General features: G+C 51.1%; 1 protein-coding gene and 1 long non-coding RNA gene across 8 annotated transcripts in view; one reads left to right on the forward strand and one right to left on the reverse strand.

Moving 5' to 3' along the window:
- Positions 1-5,722, forward strand: part of LOC135364216 (uncharacterized) — a 50,385-nt gene extending 44,663 nt beyond the window's left edge. For both annotated transcript variants that reach the window (XR_010411062.1, XR_010411064.1), the window contains one exon: positions 4,393-5,722. This is a non-coding gene — a long non-coding RNA (uncharacterized LOC135364216). The remainder of the gene's footprint in view (positions 1-4,392) is intronic.
- MYRIP (myosin VIIA and Rab interacting protein) overlaps positions 1-20,262 on the reverse strand; it is a 406,340-nt gene that overhangs the window by 61,304 nt on the left and 324,774 nt on the right. For all 6 annotated transcript variants that reach the window (XM_064589763.1, XM_064589754.1, XM_064589758.1 and 3 more), the window contains exons 6-9: positions 18,182-18,279; positions 17,883-17,963; positions 15,125-15,268; positions 6,595-6,748 (exon numbers count right to left, since the gene is read on the reverse strand). In XM_064589763.1, the coding sequence (XP_064445833.1) occupies positions 6,595-6,748; positions 15,125-15,268; positions 17,883-17,963; positions 18,182-18,279 (477 nt within the window). The remainder of the gene's footprint in view (positions 1-6,594; positions 6,749-15,124; positions 15,269-17,882; positions 17,964-18,181; positions 18,280-20,262) is intronic.

Genomic DNA, 20,262 nt, shown 5'->3' on the forward strand with positions numbered 1-20,262 from the left:
CCCCAAAGTCTGGGGTTCCGAGAGCTTCCTGGCTGGCACATCCACGTGCCTAGAGAGGCACCCCAGCTCCTCGGTGCTCAGGACCCTCCAGGGCCTCACCCCGTGAACCTCTTCATTTGGCTGTTCATCTGTATCCTCTGTTATATAATAAACTGGTGAACATAAGTGTTTCCCTGAGTTCTGTGAGCTGAGCTGCTCCAGAAAACTACTGAGCCTGAGGAGGGGGTTGGGAAGAGCCGGTTGGTCAGAAGTCAAAGTGATGACCTGGGAAATGAGCCAGGTAGTCCTGAATCCTTGACCGTGGGATTGGGAGCTAACTGCAGGGAGACAGGGTCAGCACGGAACTGGAGGGTACCCGGCTAGTGTCAGAGAATTGGTGGGTATGGAAAAACCCCACACATCTGGTTCCAGAAGCGTTCTGTGTGAGTGGCGGGGGAGTGACAGTGTTTATTCCTGCTCAGCACGTAAGTTTATTTTCAACTCAAGGCACATGCCTCATTCTGGAAAGGACATGAGGGAGAAAGAGGTTGGTAGTTCCAATCTTATTTGACAGATGGGGAGACAAAGGTGAGCGAAGTTAGTAACTTGTCGAAGGTCACAGAGCCCATAACTGGTCAAGCAGGGATGAGGTGCATCTCCATCCAAAGCCAAGACAGCTCTGGCTTATAGAGTGTGCTGTGGAAGCCAATCAACTGATCAAGGGCAGGCTGGAGTGGTTCTCAGTGTGGGGTCATGGTCTGGGTTGGCCTATGCTGGGCTCCCTTTTGCCCAGAACATCTGTGATGGCGGGTGGCTGGGGCCCCAAGGGTTGATCTCCATGCCAGGGGGTGAAAGTTGCTTTGTCTTATTTTTGTGGAAGCCAAATAGGAGAGTGTGCCTGGGGCATGAGTAGGATGGCATGGTGCTCCTCAGCCCTGAGTACCTGGCACAGCCCCCTGGCCTGGGGCACAGCAGCTGCCAACAGAAGCTGTGTTCTTGTATTAGGAACCTTACAGGACTCCCTGGGGATTGAGTGATGAGGACGGCGGGGCTTTGGAGGAGACGCACTTGTGTGTGGACACCAGCTTCTGGGCTTGAGGGCTCCCCAGCTCCACTGTGCTGGGACACTGAGGCTGCGTCCTGCCAGATGCCATTTCAAACACAGATTTCCTACCAACTAAGTGAGTACTGTTTCGTGTAATGAAATTAAAGTTATCGGTGTTTCACAGTGTTGTCCACAGAGCGTTGTACAGGACTGCTGAAGAACCACAGCCTTCAGGGAACTCAGATGTTGCTTGAACACATTTTCAGCTCAGAGACCCAGCGGCACTTAAGCTGACTGCAGCCCAGGCTGGCGGGACATCCGCGTTCCCTTTTGTCTTGAGTCAGAAGGTGGGGTTTCTTCTCCTCCAGGAGGATTCTGGGCCCAGTGGAGGCTGATTTAAGCATCGTCTTCCTGGAAGCCTGAGGACCTGAGGGCCTGGGTCCTGCCTTTCCCTGGCTACTCCCTCTATCCTTGGGGTCTGTCCCCACCACCATCTCCACATGGCAAAGCTCCAGTGACCTCTCAGAGACCTCACCTGCTTGGTTCCCCTTTTCCTAGAGCACTTTCCTCCTCCTTCCCTGAGTCCTCCTGCTGTGACAGCCTGTCTGGCTCATTCCATGACCCAGTCTGGGTTCTGGCTGATCATGCACATGGCTAAGCCCTCCTCCCGAGGATGACAAGGTCCCTCTGGCAGGGGCTGGGTCTCAGCAACCTCTCCAGCCTGCTCTGTCCCAGGGCCAGCTGGTGCAGAGGGAAGAGCAGAGACTGTGGAGTCAGGAGGCCCGGGTGGAAAGCTCGGGGAGCTTCTCAGCCTCTGTACTCTCTTTGGTGAGAGGGGCACAGCTAAGCCCTCCCTGGCTCCATGTGGGGATTAAATGAGGTGACACCCATCAAGTGTGTTACATGTGCCTGCTCAGAGCGGGAGATGAGTTCTTAATAGCACTTTCACCCTTACCCATCCCTGGGCTGCTTTCGGGCAGGGAGAAGAACAAGAACTTTGGATTCAGGTGGATCCAGGGCTGAGCCCCAGCTGTTGTGATTCCTGGCAGGGGACCTTGGTCAAAGAGCACCTCTGAGCCTGTTTCCTGACCTAAAGGTGGGGACAGTGTGACCCTCCGTGGCCGTGAGAGGATTTTTATAAGACAACATACGTAAAGCCTCGATCATCCTGTCTGCTACCCCTCAGCCTTCTTACCTTCTGCCTGTTGAGTTGGCTCCTACTATTATTTCCCCCTGACTACAGATCAGCACCATGTACTCCATACATAGGTATATGTATCTACCGATCCTGTAGTTACTATTGCGTACCGCACAACCCTGCTTTCATCGGCCGTGGAAACATTCAGAAGAGAGCCTAATGAAGGTGTTATTACCATTTACATGTAATGGGCTCTGCCTGTTGTGGTGGTAATGGCCAGTCTTCTGGGGAAAAGGGTTTCTATGTTGCCTGCATTTTCCCAATGCCATGTCCCAATCTCGTGGGTCAGGTGGTGCTGAAGGCAGGGACCAAAGAGCCCACCTGGGTTTCTCCAGAAATACGCAGGCTCTCCGAGAGGCTATTAATGGCCAGTAAGTGGTGATTTTGATTTCCCCTGTAGCAGGCGCTGTGGATGGCTTCGGCATACACCCTCTGGGCTTCCAACTCCCAGCACTTGGCGATTCTTGGCCTGAGGTGAGCTTTGGTTACCGGAGGCTGCTTGGCTGCCCCAGGGGTGAGGGGCCATCACAGCCTCTGGGAGCAGCCCTCAACCAGTGGCAGGGGAAGCTGGTGGATTAGTAGCCCCACTCCCTTGCCTGCTGCCCAGGAGAGTGTTCTACCCTGGTTCTTACTGTTCCCCAATGGGGATGAGCTCCAGTCCAGCTCCATAAGGAATCATTTGCTTGCCTTGCCTTCCCTTCCCTGTCTTATGTCCCCTCCCCTCTCTGTGTTTCCTAAGCTCACCTCCAAATACACCACAGGTCCTCAGATCTTTCTATTAAGAGTCTGCACACAGAGACAGTCCCACGATGCAAAGCAGACTCAGCCCTGGCTGTGGAATGGGTTCACTCTGAGGGGAGAGGTGTGCTCCCCACTCCCCCCCAGGCCCTATACTTAGTTGCTAAGTCAGCTCTCTGGCTGGGCTTCAGAGACCCAACTCACACGCTGCTTCTCAAGGGCACATCCTTGGCCTTCTTTCCTTAAGAAGCTAGGCTACTCTGTTCTCTGGGCTTTGACAAAAAGCTCTCATTTTTGAAGACTTAAACTATACTATAGTTAATTTTCTTGGTTGTCTACCCCCATCCCCCTTGCCCTGGGGCCATGGGAGGAAGCCACAGCGGGAAAGCCCCTGTGAATGCCACTCTGTGCCGGCTCCCGGGCTGACTGTATTGTAAACGTGGTCCTGGTCATGCACCTGCCTTTGACACCTGCTACGTGGAGGGCAAGGATTCAGTCCACCACTGGCCCCTCTCTGCTGCCTTTTACAGTCCCAGTTCATCATGGTCCTCTGAGGAAGCTAGAAGCTGACCAATTTTCGTCTCCTCAAAAGCATAGCGGGCTCCCTGAATGCCCCCTCCTGTGAAATCCTGGTTGTCAAGCTGCATGGTCGGAACTGCTCAAAGCTGTACCTGGCCTCCACCACCACACTCTCTTAGTCCTCTGGGACTGGGGACCCTGTGCCCTTCCTTTCTCTCCTTTGTCCAAATTCTTTTTCTTTCGTGACTGTGCGGACAACCACCTGTCAGCAACTGCAGAGAAGGGGCTGTCCCCTGATTGCTATTTCCCAGCACTGAGCACATGCTGTGCATACAGTAGATGCTCAGTCAAGGTCTATCAAGTGGAAATGTGTTTGGGGAGACATCCATTGACTGCTGTAAGCTCTGTGGAGGCTCAAAGTGGACCTGCTGTGGTTTACTCAGCCCACAGTGTCCCTCCAGCTGACCCCGTGAATTAACAGGCTCTGGAAGAAATTAACAGGCTCTGGAAGCAACCTTTCCCCTGGGGCATAAACAGAACTGCGGAAAATAGCCCAGTGGCCATTAACCCAAGATGACCTCCACCTCTGGGTCTCCTCTCTTCTACATTTCTGTTCTTCTGAGACTGGGTAATGCCCCTGGGAATAATCTGCTTCCCGCTAAACAGGTCAGACACCCCTCAAGACTTGTGGGGTTGGCCTGGACATTTTAGCATGTCAAGGCCAAGCATTCCTTAGAAAAACCAGAGGTTTTCTATATAAGTGTTTTATAGTTTTGTAATTTTAAATCTCCATCCTTAGAGATATATGGATTTTTGAGAAGAGTGTGAAATCTTTTCTGTGTGTGCTATTATTGAACTAAATTTTATGTTTTTATACAACTGACAAATTATATGTGGGTGCTTTATTTTACAGAATATCAGGTAAAAAGAAATCATGTTTTGAAGATCAAAATCCTTTCCAACTTTATTTGGAATGCTCCTAATTCAGCAGGGAACTATTTTGGGAGATGGAGTGTTTTCCAGAAGTTTTTATAATCTCCTATAAACTTCTCAGTGTGTAAGTGTGAATTTTGAAAGGCTATTTATTGGGGTGTTATTTGTTTGTTTTTATGGAGGGGGGATACTTATTATCATGCAGTAGTTGAAAAAGCCTGCAAATTGGAGCCATGATGTTTGCGTTTGGCCCCATTAACGGAGGGATCTTGAACAAGTCATTCACCCTCATTGTCCCTCAAGGTTCTTATCTGCCACACAAGAGGATGGAACGCTTAGCAGCGCTGTTGCAGGAATGAATAAAATAGTGCCTGCAGATGGACCCTGTACATGGTAAAATGATTTTTAAAGGGTAGTTATTATTGTTTATTGAAGATAAACATATGCCCTGTGGAATTTTAGAGTCTGCTCTCTGTGGGAACTTTCAGTCTCTGGTGAGAGATAAAGGAAGAAAGACTATGAATGAATGAACAGATACTCTGGGTGGCAGGAAGAAAGGAAAGAAAAGCTTATTTAGAATGGAAAAATGCACTTCAAAAACATAAACCCAAACCATATACATAAATAGGGAACATTTCCTGTGCTCCCAGAATCTCTGCAGATTCTACCGATGGGTTCTACTAAAAGGTTCACATGGAAATGATCTCTTTGGGGGAATTTTTAGAATGACTGTTAAAAACATTGCATGGTTTGTGGTTCTTTGCACCGTGAGAACAATGGAATTTGTTTCAATAGCTGTTAGTTCAATCTTTTCCCTTCGCGAGTAGAAACGACAGCACAATCTTTAAAAGCATATTTCTAAGATGAATATTTTGCTGCTAATTTTTGTGGTTGTTGTTCAGAAAAGGATTCTAGATCTGACATACAATGGGAGTTGAGAATCCTTTCGTGGTTTCTTCTTGTGAGAACAATGCGCCTAGCTTCCGTTCCGTGTAGCCAGGTGAGGAAAGAACAGACCTGTGCCAGAGTGAAGTGAGCATCTTGACTTAGACAGTCAGTCATGGAGCCCAAGAGACCTAGGTGGCCTGAGCAGGGGGCTTCACGGCCCCGGCTGTTACCCACGTGGTTGCAAGCACCTCACAGCCCTCGGATGTGTGACTTTGGGAAAGCGACTCGGCTAATTTGAGCGTCTGCATTGTGAAGGATTACATGACTTGCCAGGCTTATAATGGACTGCGTTGTGGATGTTGAGTCTCTGGACAGGTGAGTTCAAGTGCTCTATGCAGGGGCGGGACATTCGAGGAGAAGGAGCGGGCAGAAGGGCAGCATGCCATCCTCAGGCGCCGTGGGGATGACAGCTGTCCATCAAAGACTCGTGTGCCCCGCCCCTCTCGGGGCCGAGCTGTGTTGCTGGGATGCGCCCACCCAGGACATCTGCCAGGCCCTCCGCATTGAAGTGGGGCTGTGTGACTGGTTCTTGCCTGTGGTCTGGGAATGAAAGTGGTGTGGGCCATGTCCCTGCTGAGGTGGTTAGGAAGCAGGTGCCCTGACTTCTCTGTTCGCTCTTCCTCCATCTGCTGGCTGATATGAATGACACAGCAGAAGGCTCGGAGGCCGTGGAGGACCACAGAGCCTCGGGCCTCCGAAGGCCTCCCACAGCCAGGACATTGCATTGCACTGGTGTGTGATGAGAACTTAAACTATTATGTTAAGCCACCTAAACGTTTGGTTTGTTTGTTATAGGAGCGAGTATTACCCTAACTACCATGTCAGGTTTCAAAAAGGACCCTCTTAAAACCAACCCTTGCTGGGACCCAAATCCTTCTGAACACTGAAATACCCTGCTAGGTTGGATTAGCGTTTCTCGTCCACATGAGGTACATTCTCCTCGTTCACGTGGAACTGGAAGCTGAAAGGTGGCACGCGGCCGAGACATTTTAACACCCTGACCCTGGAGCCCCCCACTGTCCCATGGGTCTCAGCGGGAAGACTGCACAGAGGAAAACACCACCACGTTATACGTGTGCTGCGCTAGAGGCCTTGTGACCCTGTGGCTCAGCTGCCCCAAGTGGGCCCACACTAACTGGGGCTGAGGGAGGGAGGAGAGGCTGAGTGGGAAGAAGCCTCCAGGCAGCACTCCTGGGACCCACAGACCAAGCAGATGCTGCTTAAAAACCGTTACTTGTCTCGTCCAGCCTGTCGGTGCTCCTCCAGCTGGGCAAGGTGGCCTCCTCCCGCGGCGGCTGGCCCTGGCCCCTCGGCGGCCTCAACGCAGCCTCCAGGGAAGGGGTCTTCGGGGCGTCCTCTCTGGGGAGTGAGGACGAAGACTGGGACTGCTGCGGAGAGAAAAGAGGGGAAGAGGGTGGACTGAGGGGCACAGTCCCTGGGAGGGATGCCTTCCGCTTTCTCCACAGCGTGGAGAAGGCATGTTTGACGGTGTTGGCTCTTCCCGAGCTGAGCCTTAAAAGCTGCAAATCAGGGGCGCCTGGGTGGCTCAGTCGTTAAGCGTCTGCCTTCGGCTCAGCTCATGATCCCAGGGTCCTGGGATCGAGCCCCGCATCGGGCTCCCTGCTCCGCGGGAAGCCTGCTTCTCCCACTCCCACTCCCTCTGCTTGTGCTCCCTCTCTCCCTGTGTCTCTCTCTGTCAAATAAATAAATAAAATCTTAAAAAAAAAAAGCTGCAAATCAGTGTATAACTCTGTATCAGCACCAACGGTGCCCCGTCAATGCCACCACAAGCTGGCCAGGCCCGCCCGAAAGCGGCACAGACGTCGTGGGGAGTGGCTGCTGACAGCCTTCCGTCCAGCCATCCTCCCAGCAACATGCCTTAGGCCAACTGTGCTCAAAAAGGAAAGCATCTTCCCCGGGAAGATCTCCAAACCCGAGTCAGGGCAGCCCAGACAAAAAGTTCCAGCGCAGTGTCAAAGCTACAACGGATTCGTGAGCCAAGTATGGCCCATCCACAAACCTAACCCTATTGCAACACATTCCCATTTAGCGTCTGAATTAAAGAAGGGAAAAAACTGTTACCTAAGAAGTGGTGGAGGAGAGATTTCAAAGGACGCAGGAGACATGTTTGAATTATATCACACATACATGTCATGACATACACACAAACATATGTATGTTACGAATGTTACAAAGAATTTGAAGCTCGGAGGTTAGAGTTTCATCAAACAGGAAGAGGCCAGATGACTTAATTTCCTGAGAGGTGTGGAAACTTAGCCTTGCCCCATGCACAGTAAATGCATAACAAGTGGGAGCTTTAAAAATGAAAATGACAATGACAATGAAAAAGAGCAACACCAGCGTCAGGATGTTTGGGTGATAACACTGAGCCTGATGGCTGGAATTTGGGGAGCAGATGATGCACCCTGAAGGATGGTTGACCAGGTTGGGAAAAAACACAAGAGATAGCTGAGGATCAAGGTCTGGCATCCCCATCATTGCAGGCCAGACCAGGACCCAGGAGCCCTCAAATATAGGCCCTCTGGCACACTTTTTTTGGAGAGGGTGGTACATGTGAGTTCTGGTTCAGACAGAGTTATAGCGAACTGTTTCTACTTCCCCCCACAGACAGGAGGCTGATCTAGGAGGAAGATGGGTTTGCAGAATAAATATGGAACCTCTAAGATGTGTACCCAGGATCACAGTGTGCCTCTCACCCTTGTGACTAGAGAATAGAGATGAGAGGCCTCCAGACCTGCCTTTCCATACAGCACTCACAGGTTCACACGGCCCCGGGGCAGACCAGTTCTCCCCATCTTATCAATTCCGTAAGATTCTCTGTGCATTCAGTTCACATAAGCCTTGGCTCATGGGAAATGCCCTACCCCGAGTTGGGCTGGGGGTACTGGGCTTCCTCTATGCTTACTTGTGCTTTTTTGCACTCTATTGCACAATCTGGTTTTTGCCAAGAAACTGTGCAATTGAGGGCGGTTAATGGCCTGTTAATGGCAGCATAGTAACTGGTACAGAACTGGGAATTAGTGCACGTTTGTGGTGGAGTGAATGTGATTTGGGGTGGGCTACAGGATGGGTTTTCAGAAGTGCCTGATTTTTTTTTCCCTCCACTAACTTCTTGGATAAAATTGAAGAGCAAGAGAAAGAAAGAAGAAGAAGCTCACCATCATCCTCACTTACATCATGGAGGGCAAGGTCTAATTTGGAGGACAGCCAAGCTAACACACACACATCAAACGGATTTCAGCTGAGTGCCACTCCCTTTATTCCAAGAGCAAGAAAGCCTGGACCCTGACCCTCATGTCCTGAAAACCAAGGGTTTCATGGGGATAGGTATTCAGGGAGCCATCTATGATTTTGCTAAATCCTTAACAGATGATGAGCAGCTGGGATCAGAGATCAAATCTGATGGTCAAGTGAAGTTACTAAAAAATGAAGAAAAAAATTCTTCTATGGCAAACTCCTGGGTACTCAGGGAACATACCCCTGACACGCATCCCACTGTGGTCTGGCAAGAAGTCTCCCTTTCTATGTGATCCCACACATAATTCCATATACTCTGTTACAGCCCTACTACAACTTGTCAGCTCTTCCAAATACTGTGAGCTCCTTGAAGGCAGGAATGGTCTTTTGGGTGTGCTCCTTGGTTGCTTGCTTGTGATTGAATTTACAGGACTTTAGACAGAGGTCTGGCCCTTAGGGAGCAGATAATCTATTGCCAGGTGCCGTATGGAGCCATTTTCTATGCCCTGACTTGCCTTTTTAAAAAATTTATCTGCCAGTTTCTCACTATAAATCACTGAATACATGTTTACAAAAGGGTAAAAATGATATATAATGTTTCATTTTACAGTGGGTCACCTGGTATTTTATCTTTGTCTGTGTATGTCTGTAAGAGGTAGCTTGGGTCCATTTTTATGAGACAAAAATGCTCCCCATCTACAAAAGCCAACACCAAGAAATGAAAAGTCCCTCTGGTTCTAACACGGAAGATGGAATCTGTGTTCTTTGTGAGAGAGTTGGGGGCGCCAGACTTTTATATTCGATTTCAGGCAAGCCATTGTTTCACACTAGAAGAAAACTATACCCTGACGATCACAAAAGATCCCAAGATCTGGCTTCGATAGGTCTCAGGACACTGCTGGCCCAGTCTCCAACAAGGCTGGAGACTGGTTCTGAGGGTGGAAAACTAGGTTCTGAGACTCAGACCTCGTTTTTTGCCACAAATCCACTGCAATGAACATATTTCCCAGCAGATGGCGCCTTGACAACGTGTTTACTCACCAGTTAGTTCAACCTCAACAGCTCCTGGGAAGTGATGGGATTATTGAGTCATTTATTTGCTCGTGACCCTAGCAGGGCCTTTGTGCCCACTCTTTTCATTCTCACCCACGACCTCTGCTTTCCTTCCCTTCCTTTTACCCACCCTAGTGCCCACGGAAGAAGCAGGGCTGATAATATCAGGAAGGGCTGCGTTGGCACGTCTATACAGGGAGGGCTGGGAATGGTGGGTCCAGGAATGTCAGAGTGCCAGCGAAGTCTTGCAGAACTTGAACTTGAGGATCTGAGCTTTGAAACAGGCCAGCCTCAACTCTTCGGGCACTAATGGGCGGTGTAGGCAGTGGGTCAATACCAGCGCTTCCTCCTGCACTTGCGGTGTGTGTGGGGGGGAGACTTCAACTCTTCTGCACCTCAGTTTCCTCATGTAAAAGGATCAGTGTCATGCCTGGTGCATAAAAAGCACTAAATGAGTATTAGTCAAAATAAGAGTATTTATTACACTCTACCGCTGAGCCAGGGCAACATACGCATCCTCTCCCTTGACCTGATAGAGTGTACATGAGGAAACTGAGGCAGGGGTTGAATAACTTGCCCAAGTACATGGCTGGCCAGGGGGCAGAGGCAGGGTCTGAGCTGGGGTCTGTCTGGCCCCAAGCTGATGCGATTCCATGCCTTCTCCATGCTGTGCTGAGCCCGCGCTGCGAGCCTGGGAACACTGCTCTCCTGGCCAACCTGCTCCGGCCCAGCAGGACTTGCCATGTGAACCAGCCAGCTCTGATGTTCTGGGCAAAACCCACAGCGTGATCTGTGAGACCTTGTTCTGTAGGCGCTGCCTACGCCGTGTGGGCAGCAGCAGGATGTGCTCCCTACATCTCCTGGAATGGTCTACGGTCGCTATGATGGCTGGGACTATCAGCACGGCCAACAGGGCAGGCTCCCTGAGCCATTGACCATGGCTTGAAAATGGTCTTTGCTCGCAAGGAGGCTATTCCATAAAACAGGAGAGGATGAATGACAACGGAGACAAAGCTTTGCTTTGTATTTTTAGGGTCAGGCATAGATACTAAATTCAATCCAATAATTATAAATAATGAAAAATACTTTAGGTCTGTCTTGTAGTCACTCAAAGGAGAGAGCAAATAGGAGGGAAGAGCGGACAGAAACACAAGAGAAAAGGCTGAGAAAAATAGAGAGGGATAAAGGAGGGACAGAGAGATGCCTCTTGGTCACCAGACACATCCCAAGAGCCTGGCCCCTGCTGTCATCATGGTTATTATCAATAGGATCACCAAGTTATTACGAAGACAACTTTGGATATATACACGCCCAAAGAGACAGGCATTAAATGAATTACAAACCCTGCACTGTAGGCTTTTAGGATATTGCATCTTAAGGCTTTGAAAGCTGGATGGCACTGACCACCCCCCCCGCCCCCTTCTGGCAGAGAACAACACAATAAGGGAGGAAATTAAAAAGAGAACGATCACATTCAAGTTTCTTTCAAGAGGACAGACAAGAACTCCTGTCTGCACGGGGATGGATTGAGTTTGGGTTTCGCAGTTATGCGCAAGTAGCAGGGCCTGCAGTGTTCTGGGTTTCTGCATGTTATGCCCTAGGCCAGAGGGGTCCAGGTTGTTGGGTAACAGAGGGAAAGGGGGAGGCATTGCCTGGAGGCCATAGGGTTACGGCCTCCACAGTCTGGAGGTCAGGGAGCTCGCCTCAAGATAGAAAGAGGCTATCCTTAAGCCTGAAGCTCGTTGGCCTCACCCGGGCAGATTTGGGTCAAGTGCACAGATGCCCAGGCTCGACTCCAGACCCCATGCGTCGGAACCCCTGGAGTGGGGCTCTGGTGATGTGGCAGATGAGCATCCAGGGGGGAGACCAGCTGGTCAAAAGATGGGAGGGCCACCTTCCGTGAAGTCCCCAAGAACCAAGACTTGGCCTGCCGCTTCGTGTCCAGGCTCTGGCCAGTGACGAGGCACATTTCTGCATTTATGCCCTCTGCTTATCACACCAATGCTGTGCAATAAAACTTTCTGGGGTGATGGAAATGTTCTGCACTGTCTAATAAAGTAGCCGCCAGCCAGAGGTGCTACTGAGCACTTGAAATATGGCCAGTGTGATAGAAGACTGGATTTTAAACTTTATTTCATTTTAATTAATTTAAATTTGAATAGTCACTTGTGTCTTATGGCCACTGCGTTGGAGAGTGCAGCCCTAGGCCTGAGAGATCACTGAGTCTGCTGATCTCATTTTATAGAGGAAGAAACTAGATCAAGTGTTTTGGAAGAGGAGAAAGGTATTCAACTCCCAGCGCCACCAATCACAAGCTGTGGGGCCTTAGGCAACTTACGGTAAAGCTTTAGCCTCAGTTTTCTCATCTATAAAATGGGTCCAATAATACACACATCTGCACCTTACGATGAGGAGTAAAAGAAGTAACATGAGATGGGCAAATACAGTGCCTGCTCCTTAACCGGTCCTTGTTCCTGTCCCTTCCCCACATGGCCTCATGTGCAGCTGGAACTGCAGTCATCATGCTGCACGACTCAGGGGGCACCGCTCATCCTGGGTTCTAGGTCAATGGTTGTGCAATATGGCAGCCTTGGCCAGGGTCAGTCCCCCTTAGGCCCTAACTCTGGGATGTGGTGCTTGCACAGACTCTTTCACCACAGGGGACTGGGGCCAAGTGCAGGCCAGGGGTGGGGAGAAAGCACGGGCTTAGCCCCCAAGGGTGAGACACTGCATGGAGCATTGGAGAGGATGACCCTTGTGCCCCAGATGTACCACCTCTTGAGGCCCCGGGCTGGCCCTGCCATGGTGCTGGTCAGAGGGAAAGGGCTTGGGTCCTGACCAAGGGAAGTCAGGCTGGGGTCTGTCCAGGGGTCAAGACCCAGGTGTAGCATCAAATGGAATTCTGAAGACAAGAGAGATAAGGACGAAGGGAGGAAGGCATGAGACACAGGGGGGAAGTGGTGGGTCAGGGGCATCAGGAGGGATCCAGTCCTTTCCCGAAGGCCCTCTCAGGGGCCTGGGCTGGCCAGCTTGTCCTGGCCAGAAAATAGCCTTTCTAAAGATTTTTTTTTTTTAATTTATTTATTCATGACAGAGAGAGAGAGAGAGAGAGGCAGAGGGAGAAGCAGGCTCCCAAGGAGCAGGGAGCCCGATGCGGGACTCGATCCCAGGACCTTGAGATCATGACCTGAGCCGAAGGCAGACGCTTAACCATCTGAGCCACCCAGGCGCCCCGAAAATAGCCTTTCTAAACAGCTAACTAATCAAGAATTGGTGGTTTCTTATCACTGAGCGCTGGGTAAGGAACAGGCTCTCCTTCCAGATAATGTTTTTTAAGAGCTCTCATCACACGGCTGTCTTTAAACCAAACCAGGAGCTACAAATGGCCTTCACAAAGGTGTGGATCCCAGTGTTTTGCTGAGACCTTAATCCATAGAGTTTCCTTCCTTCACAGGTATCCTGGAAGCCAGAGGGGAAGGGTTCAAGTCCAGGCCATGACTAAATCCCCACAAATCAACGTTCTGCTATCAGGTGGTCATGGCCCTGTATTGAGGAACAGTTGCCATATGCCCAGCGTTGAGCTGGCCCATCGCCAGAACATACGTGGCCACTGACAAAGGGGGGCTAATGATATTGGCTGCTCAAAAGGGCAAACTGTGCCAGGGACCCAGATGGATGCTGGATTTCTCTTTATGCCTAGATTCAGGCTGCTTTATTTGCGGCAGCTCCCATGGGTACAAGCCTGAGTGGAGAAAGACAAAGCATTCACATCTCCCTGACTGATAATGTTGATGAAAATATGCTGTTTACATATTGCAAATCACAGCGTAGGGAGAACGCACAAGGAGAGGCCAGGAGGGGACTTCTTTGATCAAACATCAAAGTTAAGGATGAAGGTATTAGTAATAGGAGCCAGCAGATAATCTTGTCCCCTCTGTAAAGTGCCAGGCCCTATGATCTGGGTGGTTAAAGTGTTATTTGAGGGGTGTATCAATGGCCTTTCTGGGCTTTTCTCAAACTACAGCATCAAGGATCTCTCCCACCCTCTCCTACATAGGCAGATTCAAGCCCAGGGAAGGTGGACATAGCTTGCAAAGCACTGTATACCAGAGATTCCAACGATGCCTACAGTGGGAGACGGACTTCCATTAGGCCTTATTCTATATCAAAATCTAGAAATAAATCATATTCTGCCATTTGCTTCAGGATAAGTAAGAAATGCATCCGTTCTCTCTCCATTGATGTTGAAGCCAAAGTGATAATTGGGGTGTGCAGGAGGCAGGCATTTGGCAAAACAGATTTTCTGGTGAGAAAAGGAAACCCTGAGAGGGCTTGTTTTAGCAAAGCGAATGGGAATCCCGTGTGACCCTGACCTGCGCCCCTGGCGTGCCTGCGTCCCAGGTAGACTAGGGTCTCTCCAGCCCCCTGAGGGGCTGAGTGGGAGGTGCCCCTGGGAAGCATCACAGCTGCTTATTTTAAGCTGCTCTCGGCCAGTGCTTGACAAAGGGGTGTGCAGGAAGCACCTTGCTGTCCTCCTGTGGAAAGGGGGGGTCCGCTGCTGCTGTGCCCACTGTTCGGACTCGTTCTAGAGCCCACTGTCCCACGTCTCCAGTGACACACAGAGTGTCTCCAGCCTTGATGACGTGGCAGGAATACCGTTTCTAGGTTGAACCATAAGCATGACAAGGAGGCCCCCTGAACATCTGGTGGGAAAACAGGCATTTCCTATCCAAGAGCTTCCCCATGACACAGGAGACAGGAGCAGAGCGGAGGAAATGCTCGGAGCCAGGAGACCTGGGTTCTGGTCCTGCCCCACCCCTCAACTTAGTTCCAGTGGCTCAGGCTAGGGCGGCCTCAGTTTACTGCTCTGTAAAATGTGGAGAATGCAGGATGCCCTCACGTGGATCTAACGAAATAATATGTGTGAACTCCCTGTGCACAGAAAGTCTACATAGAGAAGTATTGGTCATATGCCGAGCCTGGGGGGATTCGCACCTCCTAGAGCCCCCCAGATCTGGCTCTTTCGGAAAATGCTTCCGAAGGACTCCCTGGAAACAGGGCGACACCGTGGATGCAGCCTGCGCTCTCAGCGGCAGGAATGGGTTCGTGAAATCTCTGAATGACAAGCTATTTGAAGGTCATGGGTTTCTCCCTCCTCTGATTTAAAAATGCCTGTTGACACCTTTATTTTTCCTAAATGGGTCTCGGCCTCCATATCCTCAGAAGCCTGTCTGTGTTTACTCCCCTGGTCCCCTCTGGCCCCTCACACACATACTTTCCCTGTGTCTCACCCCGCCCCCCTTCAGGTACCTTTACCCTGTCGGCTGGACACACGAGTCAACTACAGATGGTCGAGAGTGGTGACCCCACGTCTGCAGGGCACTGGCTCTGACCTGCGCCTGGGCAGGACACCTGTGCGGGGTGGGGGAGGGGGGTGCTGCTTGGGGACTCACCCAGAGGGTGGAGGGAGCTCGGGGGCCTCCTGGGGGCGCTGTGGTCCCCTGGTCAGCTGCCTCCGCACTGCAGCTCTGGGGCTGTGACCACTCAGGCTCTTCTTCCATTTGCTGCTCGCCTTTGCTCTTCTGTTTCCTTATGATCTGGGGAGGGGGAAAAAGGGGGCAGGTTACTGGTCAGGCCTTCAGGTGCCATGTGGAGTAACTGGGACGATCTCTGGGATGTTTTTTAGCCGCATAAGAGCTTAGTTTCAATAGCATACCAGCCTTTTCCAGATCTGCCTTAGGGCAAAACAGCACAACTGTAGCCCTCCACCTTCTACAGCACTTTACAGTTTATAAATAATCCTTTTATGATGCCAGCAATTTCTATTCAGTACATGCCGACCACATGCCAGACTGTTGTAGGCACTGTATATGCTGGACCTCATTTAATCCTCAAAAGAATCCTAAGAGCTATGGGCTATAACTCTCCTCATTTTACAGATGAGGAAACTGGCTCAGAGAGGTTATCCGTGAAGGCTGCACAGCTCGTAAAGAGTGGAGCTGCATCTCGGACCCACAGTCTCTGGCTGTAAACCCTGGTGTTAGGAAGCATTGGCAGGGTCTGGGAAGGGGGCAGGTGCAAAGGAGCCATGAGCTGATAGCTCATCTGTACCACTTGCTATGTTGGGCGCAGCCATATGGAGAGAAGGGATCTATCCGTACGGCGGTGTCTGGGCTCCCAGCTTCCTACAGGCAGCTGAGAAAACCGCTGAGCCACCAGTCTGGGTGTATTCTTCAATGTCTCTGTCGCCCAGACAGGGTGAGAGAGCGGGAGGCTGGGAGCAGGGAGAGAGAGGAACTGAGGTGCCATGCCCTGGGGCGGACTGGGGCCTGACCAAGATGTACCCCACCTCCATGGTGGGGACCTGGCCACCGGTGCCCACTGGGCTCTGGGATTGCTGGGGACTAGTCACATCCCGTGCCAGGCAGCTGCACAGGTAGGTGTCCGAGCCCCGACGGTGTGTGTTGGACAAGTGGGGACAGATGACGTGTTTGCTTGGTTCCTAGGTCTCCGGCTTAAAAGCAGCTGAATCTGGACTGAATATACTTTGAACTGTGGGTTGGATGAGACATTTGGGGGCTCTCTGGGGGATAAGTGGGGATCTTCTGTATGCGCCATGAGGAAGGCACATGGATTTTGTGACCAAAAGGGAAGACTGAACTTGTTCATTGCTCCCTGCGTGCAGTCCTTTGTCATGTGACTCCGCATCCGTCCCAGGGTGGGGACGGTAAGTATAAGCCCACGGCAGTGGGCTGACTGGGTGCCTTGGTTTGGTCAGTGACTCGTGAGGAGGGAGTGGGTAACCAAAGAGGTCAGGGCTAAACCTGGGACTTAGCCCACAAGGCTGTTTGCTCTTGTTCTCTGGTGCTCCCATCCTGGCTCTGAGCAGCTGCTGTGCTTCCCTCGGGGCCCCAGCATGAGCACACAGCATGGACTCGAGCCCAGCCCACCGCTTGAGCCAGGAGCACAGAGGCATGAGCCAGAAAGAAACCGAGGTCTCATAAAACATATATTTGGTCTTTGGGCCTGGTTCCTGGCACAGAGCTTCACAACTTTGGGAGTGTCTTTGTTATGCTAATGAGCTGACTCAAAGCTGGGCACTCTCAGCTCCCCCCATTCCACCTCTGGGGTGGGGGAGGGACTGCATGCACCTGGCTGGGGCAGACACCAATGCGCTGGGAGGGCCGTGGGCTGAGGGAGAGGGCACGGAGTTCTGCACGCCCCCTCCCCGGGCCTTGTCACTTGTGTATCTCTTCATCTGGCTCTTCATTTGTATCCTTTATGATAAACCTGTCATTGGCAGTGTAGCACTTTGATGAGTTTTGTGAGTTGTTCTAGCACATTATCCCACCTGAGGGTGGTCATGGGAATCCCTGGATGGACAGCAGTGCAGTAACTTGGGGATACCTGACACTTGCAACTGGTATCTGCAGTGGGGGCACTCTGGTGGGGCTCTTTTTTTTTTTTTTAAAGATTTTATTTATTTATTCATGAGAGACAGAGAGAGAGAGAGAAGCAGAGGGAGAAGCAGGCTCCCAAGGAGCAGGGAGCCCGATGCGGGACTCGACCCAGGATCCTGGGATCATGACCTGAGCTGAAGGCAGACGCTTAACGATCTGAGCCACCCAGGTGCCCTCTGGTGGGGCTCTTAACGTGTGAGGTCTGTGCTCACTCCGTGTAGATAGTGTCAGAACTGAACTGTAGGACACCCAGGTGGTGTCAGAGACTTGCCTGTGGCACACAGAAATCACCCTTGCTCGCAGCCAGAGTTCTTCTTGACAGTAATGAACGGATATACTATGTAAGGGACAGCTTAGGGCATGGAGGTGGCAGGGGGTGACTGCCAGGGCAGCAAGAGACTATTTGAGACGTGTGAGAAGAAGACGCACGTATGCACACATGCGCAAACACGCACAAGCGGGAAGGCCAGGAAACAGGAAGACGGTGAGTAACCTGCTCAGTGCTGAGTTCCTGGCTCCCTACCTGCCCACTCAATCCCTAAAGGCAACCACATTGGATCCTTCCACACAGATTTTGCAGTGCATTGCAATCCCTCTGCAGTGGCCCCCAGAGCACAAAAGGGAAAAGTGACGAGGCACAGAAATGGTGCCCAAGACAACAACGGGGCCCACAGTTGCTCCTCAGCTGGCCCAAGGCCCTGACCAGGGCCAGAGTGGTGAACAGCATTGTGGGATGCCCGGGCCCACCTACCTTCTGCAGGATAGTTGTGGCCAGTTCCTCGGTCAGCTCCTCCTTGTGGTCCCGCAGATAGCTGGCCTCGTTCTGCTTGTCCTGCGGAGGGAGGGAAGAGAATGGCCGCATGCTGTGGGTGGGTCGGGGGACTTGGCGATCACTTTCTTGGGAGTCCTGACTACAGATGCAGGGAGAGGGTGGGCCCTGCTTTAGACCAGGACAGCCACCAGGAGGCTGGTCTTCCGACGATCTGTACTGTCTTCTGGTGGCCAGGACCTTGACCCACACATTCCCCCAGCGAGGACAAGGGGTCATACCAGACTGTCCCCATAGGCTTCGGCTTTGGAAATTGCCTCCTCGATGGCCTCTTCAGCCACCCGCAGGGCAACAGCCAATGTGTCCATCATGCTGTGTCCTAGACAGGAAACAGAACACAGACCACTTTCTGAAAGGGAAAGACAAGTAAAACAACTGTTCCGCGTTAGTTCTTCTGTGTAAGTCTTGCAAGGGCTGGGGCTAAGTTCCCAGTGCTCACCATGGTGCACCAGCCCTGGCCCTTCTCCCCTGCCTCACTGTCTCCTCCTCGCCCCCAACCCCAGGCACAAGAAACTGTGATTCTTTGAGAGCCACCATCTCTGTCCCCATGGCTCCTGTATCTTGGCCTTCTTTGCTCTCGTCCCTGCTCTGTACCCGAGCTGGTTCCTGGGGCCCCCAAAGGCTTGGCCCGACAGTTCTTTCTCTGAAAATCCTCCTCCGATCCCTCCTGTCCCCACCTTGGCTGGATGTCCATCCAAGGCTCTGGGGTTGCTTCCCACGGAGCCAGAAAGACTGCCTCCCAGCCAGGTCATCCTCACAGAGCACGACCGGATCACACGCAGTCCCTCCTGACATGCAGAGTGGCTTATAGATAACTGCACTTCTAGAAGGGCTTCATATAAAGAAATAACGGCTCTTCATCTGCTTTCTCAGATGAAAGTTATGTGTTATTTTGTGCATTTCAGGTATCACTGTGAAGATAGGGATGAAAATTATCCAATGTTCTAAGGGCACTGGACTGTACACATGGTTTCATGCAAATATAAAACCCAGGGAAGCAATGTTTAGACTCTAAGCTGATACTATTAATAACAGCAACACTGGCCAACCTCACTGAGCTCGACTACCTGCTACCAGGCCGAGCGTCACGTGCATGGCCACAGTTCATCCGGACCACAGTCCACTAAGTGGGTTCCATCTGACAGACAAGAGAACTGAAGCACAGAGAGGTCAAATAACTTGGCCGAGGTAACTCAGTGAGACAGGAGGAGAGATGAAGTTTGAGTCCAAGGCTCTGTCTGCAAAGCCCTTGATTTTAACCACAAAGTGAGACAAATACAAGCTCACATGATTTAAAAAAATAATGCTATCGTATTTTTAGCAAGCATATATATATATATATTTTTTTTGCAAATGGCAACAGGTGGGAGGAAACGTCCCCACGTCAAAGGACTTCTGCAGGTGACAAAATTCTTTTTGGAGCCGAGTACTTGGAAGAGTTCTGCTTCCCCAGAAACTCGATCTTTGCTTTTTACTAAAGTAAGCATTTTGATCACTCCTCCCTTCGTTTGCCCCAGAAGCCCGACTCACATCAGGCCCAGGAGCCCAGGACTGCAGGGGTCGCCCGGCTATGTCTCCTTCGCCCAGATTGCCACTCCCCATTTCCATTTATACTCTCTTACTCAGACATCATTTAACACACGTAAACCTCCTGGAAGCTGCCTCAAATTCTCTGTAGAGCGAGACTAGTTGTAAATACATCAATTCACTCACTAATCAATCCCTCAATTAAAAAAAAGCTTGATTCAAGCTTCTTCGGTTCCTCAAGACACAACTGTGGACAGAAAGTGGCATCTGGCCAACATAATAAAACCTCCAAAACCAACCCAGTGAAGCTCGGAGTGATCCAGCAAGTTGACGGGTCCATCACAAGCTGGCTGTGACGATGGTCACGCCAGGGCTCTGCGCACCTCAGGGAGGCCGACTGAACATGCAGTTTCCCCAGTGTTTCTCCAGGTACCGTCTACAGAATTGAGGCTGTCATCACACCAAGTGCTCCCTGGAGATAGACACTGTACCTCCCGTGTCTCTTCTTCAATACACCAACCAACGTATTTTTTTTTTTTAAGATTTTATTTATTTATTTGAGAGAGAGAGCACAAGAGGGGGGAGCAGGAGAGGGAGAAGCAGACTCCCCGCCGAGCAGGGAGCCCGATGCCGGACTCGATCCCGGGACTCCAGGATCATGACCTGAGCCGAAGGCAGTTGCTCAACCGACCGAGCCACCCAGGCGCCCTCATTCTGAGTTTTTTTTTTTTTAAGATTTTTATTTATTTATTGAGAGAGATTGTGATAGAGAGAG

The sequence above is a fragment of the Mirounga angustirostris genome, unplaced genomic scaffold (genome assembly GCF_029215605.1).
Source record: "Mirounga angustirostris isolate CCGP_5_RB_7025 unplaced genomic scaffold, mMirAng1.0.hap1 SCAF_1, whole genome shotgun sequence".
NCBI lineage: Eukaryota > Metazoa > Chordata > Mammalia > Carnivora > Phocidae > Mirounga > Mirounga angustirostris.